This window comes from Crocodylus siamensis, chromosome 5 (genome assembly GCF_052110815.1).
Source record: "Crocodylus siamensis isolate JL-2025a chromosome 5, ASM5211081v1, whole genome shotgun sequence".
In the NCBI taxonomy this organism is placed as follows: Eukaryota; Metazoa; Chordata; order Crocodylia; family Crocodylidae; genus Crocodylus; species Crocodylus siamensis.
The window spans coordinates 39403680-39415052 of NC_143399.1; the positions used below are offsets into that span (position 1 = coordinate 39403680).

Here is an 11373-nt window from a genome sequence, read left to right on the forward strand (position 1 = left end):
TGGCCAGTCAGCAATTCCCATCCAATGCACCAGTGTAACAAGTTGGCCATCCCAGGCCGGTCTAGATGTTGGCCTGCCCATTTGTCTCAGAGCAGTCTGCCCACCTGTGTCGCTGTTGATATATCATTATGTTGTTCCCAGGCGAGAGATTGCCCATTTAATTTCCCCAATGCCAAGGGTATATACATGGCTCCAAACCTTCCCTTATATCGTGTTCCATGCCTTGCAGCTGGCACCCAAAATCACAAACTTCCCCTGGTTCCTTGCTGAGCCGTACTACTCAGCCTTATCTGGACTAGAAATCCCTGTGCCCTCTTGGTCCCCCACACCCCCACACTGGGGCTCAATCATACAGCTTCTTCTGGGGCTCTCAATCCCATTCCCTTGGAGCCTCAACACCCAACTCCTTCGTGAGCCTCAGGTCCCACTTTTTTTTTTCTTCTTTTTTTTCATTAAAGAATTTTTCTGTGTTCCAAGCCAAATCAAGTCCAAATCCATGAGTTAGCCCAGAACTATAAGTGGCTTTACAACCGGCAAACATCCTCCACCCCCACCAGGGGCTTCAGATATTTCTAAAGTCTTTAACAAGCATACTACGTGCAGGCCCAGGCCCAGAGGCTTGGGGTTTGGATGCCCCCAAGTTTCACTTGCCCTCAGCCATATTGCTACAGAAGCAGGTTAGGGGGAGCCTCCCATTTCCATGAAGTGGGCTTTAAGCCCCAACACCGTGGCAGATACTAATCCATACCAGAAGAACCGTTATCCCAGGGAATGCTCAAGGAAAACTGCTTTCATGGACCTAGATACATGGTGTCATGCTAACCTGCCAGGTAAGTATGCTGTATTTCCTGGAAGCTGCTCTGACACAAGCAGCTCCACCACACCATCCAACCCCATCAAGGTGTAATTTTATGTCATGCCCCAAGTCCAGGAACCTCCTCCATCCCGATAGTTCCTGCCCTGTACCCCCAATTTTTTCTGGGAGCAGTAGCGGGCTGGGTGATGTTGCCCTTTGGCTATCAACTGCCTTCTCTGCTCTGGGTCCTAGCCTTATACCCAGGCTCCCAGCCTTCTGCTTTTTTTTTTTTTAATTAAAATACACACACACACACATATTTGTACACATCCTCTATCATAAACTTTCCATCACACATCTTAAAAACATATTAAAGAAACCTGCGCTTCCCATTAAAATAAACGCACCCACTTCCCTGTGCCCCTGCACACCCACCCTCCACCCTCACCTACCCCAGTTGCAGTCCTTTAGTCCAATGGGGTTTACATTTTCAGTTCATTCACTGTTCTTGTCACTGTCGATGTTGCTGTCACTTCCGCTGCTGCTGATCCTGTTGTAGTTCTTTTCACTCTCTCCAGGTCCAGTTGCATCCTTTTTGTTCTCCCTGTCCACTTCCCCTCCCAGGGGTCTTTGAACAACCTGTGCTAGGTGTTGCTTTTCCAGATGAAGTTGGCTGCGTCTTCTCCATACTCAGTCACCAATTTCTGGTGGTACAACTGAAGTTTGCTCAGAAACTTTTTAACATGGTCTGTTTCCTTGAGCTTGGCGTGTCTGTATAAAAGGAGGTCCTGCATTGCCCCAGGGTGCTCCTGACATAGGACACAAACTGGTTGAAGCGCATTGTCTGGGACCCCTGCTGCTCAGTCAGGTGTCTATACATCGCCACCTCCCTTGCCATCAGCCTGACTCCTGGCACTCTTTCAAGGAGCCAGCTTATCTTTTTCCACACATCTTTGGCATACGGGCAGTGCCACAGGAGGTGGTCAATGGTCTCAGCTTCTTCTTGCCAGGTCTCCCTGGGGCAATTGGGTCAAAATCCCTTGTCCCTCCCTGTACCTCTACACCCTCACTGGGGGTACTTGGTGCGCTATCAACCAACTTAAGTCTCTGTGGTCCTTGCAGAGGTCCTTGTAGAAGATCCAGTTCCAGATATCTTGGCAGTCCTTGGTATTCGGGAGCGTCTCCATGGTTGATAGCCTGTCTCTGGCTCCCAACCCTCTGCACCGGCCAGGCAACCTCCTGCCTAACCTTGACCGCCGGATTGGGCCTGCTTCCATCCGCGGGCTGTTTACTGCCAGCTTTAAACCCCTTTGGGTGACAGGCACAACTTCTGCTTTATGCAGAGGTACACACAAGTATGTAGACACCTGCCTTATGCACTCATGTATGCACTAGCCTTGCATGATATAGCTTTGCACATGCAGGCACCTACCTTGCACATATGCACACACACACAAATCTGACGGCTTTCTACACACCTGTGTGCAAGCATATGCCAGCTCTGCACATGCACACACCATGGTTTCATACATGTATCAGGCTTGTGCAAACACATACACACATGCACACATGTATATATGGATACACATGTGTACTTCCCCCTCTCCCCTCAAGTTCAATCCCTCAGCCAAACCCCCACCAACCCCTCAGTGGCTTCCAACCCTGCCCCAGGAGCTCTGCTGTTTCCTCCACTCCACTTCATAGCATTTACCCCTCTGAGGGAATCAAACTCCAGTGAATGTAGAGCAGCTTCCCTCATCCCACCCCCCGCCCTGCTGGTCTACTGGCACTGGGGGAACTCAGGTCTTCAGGACCATGCAACCCCCTCCCATCCCCATGTCTTCCCCTTGCCTAGGGTCCCCTTCCCTGTTCATGAGGGACTATTCAGAAATCCAGGTCCCTGATGGTCTGATCAGGCCCTATATGGGGATAGAGACTAGGGGTAGCAAAGTCAGCGTGGGTACCTCAGTGAGTGAGACATGCAGGTGCATGGACCAGACGTGGGTTTGCTCAGGGTGCGGGGAAGGGGCAGAGGGTGCTTAGCTGCCTGCAGTATCATTGCTGCCATGTCCCCAAACACCAACCCCTTCAAGTCCCGGCCCCCAGCCCTTCTCCATCTCCTAGTTCCCCGCCCCACCTTCCAGCCCCTGTTTGGACTTTGTGGACTCCCCTTTAGCTGAGTCTCCCTGAACTGGTGCCAAGCTGTTAACAAGACCCCTATCGTGCCATAACCCCAGTCACCATGACAGCTCCTTCGCTTCAGCCCCCAGCCCTCAGATCCCTGGCCTGCTGGGCCCCAGAGCCCCCATCTCTGCTCCCGATGGTGACACCCACACCCACCCCCACTTCCTCTCCCTGGTTCCTCTCAAGAGCGCTGCCCCATTTCTCTGCAGCTGCAGACCCAGCCTGACCTCAGGACACACTTGTCCTTAGTGCCAATGCCTGAGGGCCCAGCCTAGCAGCTATGTAGCTGCAGGCCCAACATCGTGGAGGCCCTCACTGCCTGTAGGGAGCTTCAGACCTGGGGAGGAGAAAATCATTAGACTTGGGGTGGGAGCCTCTTGGGGAGCAGCAGGTACCTGCTGTGTGCCCCACCTCATCCCAGAGCAGCCACCTCATCTGCTGTGAGGGGCAGGGTGACTTGTGGTGCCTCACACAGAAGTGCTACCAGGCCATATGCCACAGAGTCCCTTGTGCTCTCCCCGAGCAAAGCAACCCAAGCCCTGGCCCCCACAGACATCCGCTGTACCCCAGCTGGGTGTGCAGACCACAGCCCTCACCTGCACCATTGGACCTTGCCTTATTCATTCACTTGATTGACCCCAGGCCTAGTTCTGTAGGCCCCAGTGCTGAGCTGTGTGGGGTGGGGCGTGGTGGGGTAGCGGGGAGAGGAACTAGGTGAGGGAGAAGGGTGCTTGCATTTGACATGGGGGAATCAGGGATAAAACTCCATGGTCAGTGCCAGTGTCCAGACACTGACCCCCACAATAGCCCAATCCCCTCCCAGAAGGGGACAGAACCCAGGCACTCAAGTTCCCTGCCCTCTCCAGCTCCAACCCCTCAGGTCTCAGTCCCTTTCCAGATCTGGAATACAACCCAGGTGTCCTGGCTCCCTGCCCCTGCTGCTCTAAGCCACCAGACCCCATGCCTTCCCAAAGCTGGTCAAAACCCAGAAGTCCTGGCACCCAGCCCCACTGCTCTAACTCACTAGACCAGGGATGAGCAAAATACAGCCTGCAGGTTGGATCCATGTCCAGTTCCTGGCCACCTTCCACCCACTTCACCTGCTCAGCAGGATGAGCAGCCACCTGCAGGTGCTGAGTGGGTGGAAGGTACCCGGGAGCTGGAGCTAGAACCCTGGGTGCTAGGGCAGGTGCTGCCTGGCTGCAGCTTCCCCTCAACCTGACGTGGCACAGCAGGGGCAGGAGGAGGAGCTGCTGGAGGGAGCCAAGCAGCACCCATGAGGCTGCACAACAGCACCTGGGCAGCTGCAGCTGTACTGGGAGCAGCCTTGCCGGGAAGCTGTGCATGCTGGCTGGGGCTGGGGCATGGGCTAGTGGGTATGGGTAGGAGCAGGCAGGCCTCAGCCCCATGCAGAGAAACATGGGTGGCAGCCGTGGACCACAGTACTTCAGCAAGGTCTGCTGCATGTGCCCCCCGCTCCACCCCCAGCCAGCTCCCGGGACCTAGTGCCCAGGGAGCACCTCCCCCCACCGCCCCGCCACACACAATATACAAGAGTAAGACGCTTTGAGCTATTATGAAATCACATCTATATCCGCTACTCAAAAAAACAAATCAGGGCAAAAAATATTTTTTTAAATAAAAGTACAATATGTTGCAGTAGACGCTTGATTTTCAGTTTATGGTTTTTTTATCCATAATTTGTTAGAATGATTCCTTCTGAAAGATGTTGCATGTGTGGCCCTCAACAGCTCACCAAAAGTCATTAAGAGGCCCTCCAGCCGAAATAACTGCCCACCCTTGCATCAGACCCTCTTTCAATTTCCAGAGCTGTAAGAGAACCAGGCACCCCAGGGAGTGGGGTCTGGTTTAACACACCAGACCCCACTCCCCTCCTAGATTCCCCTGCCTCCTGAACTGTATGATTTAATTCATTAGACCCTTTTTCCAGACCTGCAATAGAACCCAGAAGTCCTGGCACCCAACCTCCTGCTCTAATCCATCAGACCCCATTACCCTCCCAGAACTGAGGTAAAACCAGCCCCTTTGCTGAAACCCACTACCCCCCTTCTTATTGCCAGAGCTGCGACAGAACCCAGGCATCCTGTGGCCCCGCACAGCCCCTGTGAGTCACGTGTGATGTGTAGAGGTGCCTGGGGCTGGGCTGGGCCGGGCCCCTCTTGCTTGGGGCCTGGGGCAGGTGGGAGCTCACTTGGCTTGAGCCAGCCCCACACGGTCGTGGTCCCTGTCGTAGACAGAGTAGTAGTTGACAAGAAACACGTCACCCAGGATCCAGAGGGGCCCGGTGGGGGCTGGGATGTCCAGGGATGTGAGCCCGCTGATGCAGATGACTATTCCCACCTGGGTCACCTGAAGGAGGATGGGGTCAGACAGGACTTGGTAATGGTCCCCCACCTGCCCCAGCAGGTCCTAGTGTGCCCTCCCCTTCCCCTTCCCCCGCCCCATGCCCACCCCCAAGTCCCAGCTAACCCCAGAGCCCCCACCCCACTCCAAGCCCAGGCCCAGCTGGCCCCCAGTCCCAGAAGCCCCCCCCAGCCCAGGCCCCCACCAGCCCCAACACTCACCCTGATCCCAGAATTCCTTCCTTCCAGGCCAAGCCCAGCCCAGCCTCAGGTCCCAGCTCCAGCACCCAGTCAATCTCAGTGCAGCCCCAGACAAACCCAAGCTCCCCTAGTTCCAGTGCTCAAGCCCCTTCCCCACTGTCCCAGCCAGCCTGAGCCCATCCTGAGTCTCAGGACTCGGGCTCCAGTGGCACGATACCCACCCGGAGCACATACTGCTCTGCCATCAGGTTGAAGTCCTTCCCTGCTATGTTGAAGACGATGTTGGGCATATCTGGGATCTTGTCACAGTCAATGATGTACTGCAGAGGGCACCAAGGGGAAGGCTTAGTGCTGTGTACCCCCACCTGGGTCTGCTGCCCACTCCAGAGCATAGGGGACAGTTTCAGGAGAACCCAGGCATCCGGGCTTCCAGCCCTATCCCTTTTCTAACCTACCAGACTTGGCTCCCAAGAGCTAGAAGAGTCTCTCAGCCTCCCCTGCTCTAACCCATCAGATCCCACTCCCCTCCCAGAGCTGGGGTAGAACCCAGGCAACCCAGCTCCCAGCTCCCTGCTCCAATCCATCAGACCCCAGTCCCCACAAGCTGGGAGAGAATCCAGATGTCTTGGCTCCCAGCCCCTCCTGCCCTGTCCCCCTGAAAGGGCCCATGTGCCCGGCCTCTTACCTGTCCCCCAAAAGAGCTGGTGAACCCCAGCATTTCGTGTAAGGCTTTGATGTCCTTGCTGGGGCCAGTGATGAGTGATGTCCCCGTATCCAAGATGGCTTCACAGCCCTCTGTACACAGTGTCTTTGCATCATGGTCCTTTGTCTTTCCCAATATTATGCTGTGGAGAGGGGTACTGGAGTGAGGGTGACTGGGGTGGGGGAAAGCATTCTGGGGATGGGAGGTTTAGGGGTAGATTCAGGGTTCAGGGGGAGCTACAGAAGACAGGGGGAGGTTCAAGGGGCAGGGAGACTTGGTGCTCAGAGATGAAGACATGGGGAAGAATGTGATATAGGATTTGGGCACAGGGAGATGAGGTGATAGGGTACACAGAGGTTTGGGGTTCAAGGGGAGGACACAGAAGGATCAGACATGGTCAACACTGGGGGTACAGAGAGACTCAGGGCACAGGGAAGTGGGGTTTTGGGTGGCAGGGGATGGGCCTCAGGTTGAGGATATCGTGTGGGTGCTGCATGGGACTTTGGGCTGTGGCAGGGTTAGGGTGTTTCAGGGTGGCAGGGTACAGAGAAGCATATGAGGTTTGGGGGTGCAAGGGATTGGGGTCAGGGGAACTCACTTGTTCACAAGCACCTGCCAGTATGCCTTGTGGGACACCGGGATGTAGTGCAGATCCCCTTTGTACCGCTCCTTGTTGATGCCTCCTAAGAGAAGCTCTCCCCCAACATCGTCGGATGAATTCCTGCTGAACAGAGGGGGAGGGTTGGGGTAGTGATGGTTAGAGACCTCACATGAAGGGAGCCAGGGAGGGGGCATGGAGGAAGGAGCACAGGTCTCGAGCTGGGGGAGGGGCTGGGACCAGACTGGGGCCTCTGGAGATGTGGAGGACAGAAGGGATAGGGAGTGTTGGAGTCAAAAAAAGAGGTCAGGGCATATGGACTGGGTGATGAGGGGCTGCTAGGCTGGCCCAGGTCTCAGGAAATGAAGACCTTTCATGGGGGTTGGATGTAGAGGGGATCACTGAGTTTGGGGGAGCTGAGGAGGGTCTGGGTGTTTTAGAGGGAGCTGAGGGGGTTGTAGATATATTGGGAGCCTAGTACCATGGGGAGGAAGGCTGCAGAGGGGAGCAGCAGAGGGGTCAGGCTGTTGAAGGTTTTGGGGGTGCCATGAGGAGGTGGGGGCTTGGGCACTGGGGGCTGCAGATGGCTGGGCACCAACCTACTGAGGTAGAAGGAGAAAACATTCTGGTCCAGGAGGCCACGTTCCATCATGTTGTCAAAGACTGGGGTGACGCCACGCACAGAGATATTGGGGTACGCCAACCCTAGGATCCCGTCAAACTTGGCTGCCACGAACACTAGCCCTGGGAGGTTGACGGCTTCTGCAAACGTCTGGTTCTGCACTGTCACGTTGGACACCTGGTGGCCAGAGTCAGGATGGGACCCAGGCATCCTGGCTCCCTATGTCCCTCCATCCTTAGCTGTTCAGATCCCACTTTCTTTCCCAAAGCCAGACCCAGAGTCCAGCCTCTCAAGCCCCGCCAACTACTAGACCCTATTCCCTTCCTAGGGCTGGGAGAGAACTCAGGTGTCCTGGCTCCCAGCCCAGCCCGCTCTAACCTTCAGATGCTGGGACTGAACCCAGGCAGCCGGGCTTCCAGCCTGGCTGGCTCTAGACCTCATACCCTTCCCCTTCCCTCCTGGAGCTGGAAAAGAACCCTGGCATCCAGGCGTGCACTCACAATGATGGTGTCCTGGCTGAGGAAGCCTTTGAGGCTGCCGCTGCCGTAGTGGATGGCGAAGTCAGTGCCATTTTTCTTGTGGGTGCAGGAGAAGAGGGAGCGGTAGTGGGTGTGCACCCCTGGGAGAAGAGAGGGGGCTCTGACATGGACAGACAGGGCTCCTAAGGATGGCTCCCCCCTGGGGCTGCCTAGCCCTCAATGCCCCAGGGAATAGGGGGCCCTGTTTGGTGCAGGGCAGGGGGGGAGAGCAAGAGGATTGACCCTAGTCACCTCCTTAGTCCCCAGCTGTGTCCCCTCACCCCGCCTGGCCCCATGCCCCATGCCCTCAGGCACTTACAGCAAGCCAGGTGCAGCAGGCAGCAGCGAGATGAGGGCACCCAGAGATTGGCAGAGCCAGTGTCAAAGATGACAGTGAAGCGCTGCGGGGGAGTCCCGATGCTAATCTCTCCATAGTACTGGGCCTGGGGGAGGAAGGGGGCAGGCAGGGATCAGTGGAGAGCTGTCAGAACCCCCTGGAGTCCCCACACATACCCTAGAGCCCCTCCTTATTCTCCAGGACTCCCCATGCCCCTCAAGCTGCCAACAATCCCCAAAGCACCCCAACTAACATCCTAGAGAAACTCCCCAGGACCCCCAATACTCCCAGACCCTTCTGAATGCCACCTACTGCTCTAAACTTCTGTTTCTACCCAAAAGCTTACAAAGATTTTTTTTTCTATTTAGTTGATCTAATAAAAGATATCACATTTACCCAAAGAGCCTTGTCTGCCTGTATCTTTAGACCAACATGGCTACAACCAGCACCCGCTATACCTGCAGCACCTAGTAGAATACCCCAATACCACCGGGGAACCCCCTTGACACCCTCCAGGGCTCTAGGTCTCCTCAACCCCTTGGAGCTGAAGAGATACTGACCCTCACAAGCTGCCTTCCCCCCCCCGTGTGTGTGTGTGTGTGTGTTTATGTGTATGTGTATGTATGTGGGGGAGTTATGTGGGGAGCACTCACGTCCATGTAGTTGTGGAGGCGCTGGGGGGCCACGGCCCGGCTCTTGTCTCCCCATTTGGTTTTCACCAGATCAGAGATGGGGATCCCTGTCTTTCTAAAGCGGTTCCGCACTGTTGGGAACTTCTTGAGAGGGACCCTGTTGGCAGGGTCAGAGTTAACGTGGGGGCAGCAGGCATCCCACCCCCGCAACCTTGCTGCTCCCCCACCCCTTGCCCCAGGAGGATGTCCCCATGTCTTGGGCAGGGTGTATGCCACAGATGGGGTAGAATATGGGCGGTTGGCCTTGAGTCCTGGGAAGGGTGCATGCCACAGACTGGGGGCGGAAACAGGTTGGACAGGTCAGGTACAGCAGGGACATCGGCATCCCAGGCAGGGGCTGGCCCCTGTACTGGCATGTGGGAGGGGACCAGACCTGCTTAATCAGCTGAGCAGGATGGCCCTGTTCCCCCTGCCCTGGAGGTGGTAGGTCCCACCCACCCCAATTACCCATGTGTGGGCACCTGAGTCATCCCGGGCCTGATCCCACTGTGCCTCAATTGGCCTGTTGCCTACCAGCCAGCAGAACCAGCAAGAGGACCCAGGTGTTTTGGCTCTGCTCGAACTACTACATCTTCCTTCTCCCCCTGATCTAAGGATAGGACCCAGCTGCCCAGGTGTTCAGCCTTGCCCCCACCCCCATCTAACAGATCCTGTTTCCCTCCCAGAGCTGGGATGGAATCCAGGCATCCTAGCTGCATTCTAACCACTACACCTGCCTCTCTGATCTAAGGATAGGACCCAGGAGCCCAAGTATCCAGCCCCCCACTCCCCTCCATAGGACTGGGATGAAACCCAAGCACCCTGGCTCCCTTTCCTCCCTGCTCTAACCCACTCCATGCCCCTTCCCTCCTAGTCAGGGAGAGAACCCAGGCATCCTGGCTCCCCTCTCTGATCTGAGGCTAGAAAACAGGAGTCCTGGCTTCCAGCCCCCACCCCAACACACCCCATTCCCCCCCCAGAGCTGGGACGGAACCCAGGTGTCCGGGCTCCCAGCCTCCCGCCTACCCCCTGCCTTCCTTTAACCACTAGGCCCCATTCCTCTACTAGAGCTGGGATGGGAGCCAGGATTTCCCTGCCCTAACAGGGCCCACTCCTCTTCCCTGCCAGCCTTAGGGAGAGAACCCAGGAGTCCTAGCACTCAGCACCCTTGCACATCCCCTCATTAACCCGCTCCATCCTATTCCCAGCCCTGCATGGGACCCGGGTGTCCGGGTGCTCACTGGATTAGCGCCTGGGCGTAGAGCGTCATAAGTAGGATGGCAGCCACAACTTCTGGGCCCTTCATGGTGCGCATGTGTCTGTCCGCCCGTCTGTCCCGTCAGGAGGCTGCTGTTGGTCTGTCTGTGTCCCTGTCCATCCAGCCTCTGGCGTGGGTGGCCAGGGACCTGCTCTAGACCATCTGGATGGCCTGGAATTCCCCACCGCCCATTGGCCTGGGGAAACTGGGAGTGCAGTGCCTAAGATGTGGCTCCTCATTGGCTGAGGCTCTCAAGTGCAAGCTCCAATTGGCCAAGAGAACTTGGGGCTCAGCACTTGATTGGCTGAGAGGGCTCCAGGGGTGCAGGAGCTGATTGGCTGTGTATCTCTGGAGCTCCATGGCCTCATTGGTTCTGGCTCCCAACTTTGCCATGGGTACCAACTGGGTACCAGGTCGTGGGCAGGGGAGGCACTCTGTGTACACCGCCCCAGTGACTCAGGTTGGAGGCAGGGACGCCAGCTCAGCCCTGGGAATTCCTAGCATCCTGCCCTGCCCCTTGCCTGGAGGGGTTGAGGTCACAGTCTGCTGCTCCTACCCTCCCCACCAGCCATCTCAATCCCTAGCTCCCTCCCCCTTGACCTGGGGCCCCCACAACACTGCTGGTGCCCGTCACTCCTGACCCCCTGCTCTGCAATCTCTCATTCCTGCCACCAGGGGGCCACAGGTGTACCCTGGCCCCCCACCTGGACTGGGGTGGGCAGGGGCAGGGAGCCATGGGTTTTTACATTGGGTGACCCCCCACCCACATCCCTGCTGTGTGGCTGGGGGGCGGGGGGAGACACCAGGGTAGGGGAGGTGCGGGGACAGGATAGGATGAGGGCTGAGCTGGTATCAAAGAGCGAGTAGGGATTGGGGGAGGGGGTGGAGGGTAGGAGGTGAGGTAGTGGGGGTCAGGGGTGCCATGGGTAGGGGCAGATGGGGGCTGAGTGAACGGCAGGCAGGAATATGGGGGGCAGAAGCATTTGTGGAGGCTGGGGGCAGAGGAAGGTGGGGGCTGGGGGTAGGGACAGGAGATGGTGCTCAAGCATTTTGTGGGGTGGGGGCAGGAGGTTTGTGGCAGAGTATTGAGGCAGGGAATTAGGCAGGGTGGGTCAGGCCAGA

General features: G+C 56.7%; 1 protein-coding gene across 2 annotated transcripts; it reads right to left on the reverse strand.

Moving 5' to 3' along the window:
• Window positions 1–4535: 4535 nt before the first annotated feature.
• Window positions 4536–11370, reverse strand: NAPSA (napsin A aspartic peptidase). Of its 2 annotated transcripts, none has more exons than XM_090048423.1 (9): window positions 10235–11370; window positions 8976–9111; window positions 8305–8428; window positions 7968–8086; window positions 7445–7644; window positions 6846–6971; window positions 6230–6389; window positions 5766–5864; window positions 4536–5350 (listed from the first exon to the last, which is right to left on the reverse strand). In XM_090048423.1, exons 1-9 carry the CDS (start codon window positions 10306–10308, stop codon window positions 5189–5191), a joined length of 1200 nt encoding a protein of 399 aa, XP_089904549.1. In that variant the 5' UTR covers window positions 10309–11370; the 3' UTR covers window positions 4536–5188. The 2 variants fall into 2 exon arrangements, with proteins under 2 accessions (XP_089904549.1, XP_089904550.1); XM_090048424.1 differs by having other exon boundaries at window positions 4537–5350; window positions 6846–6968.
• Window positions 11371–11373: the final 3 nt, after the last annotated feature.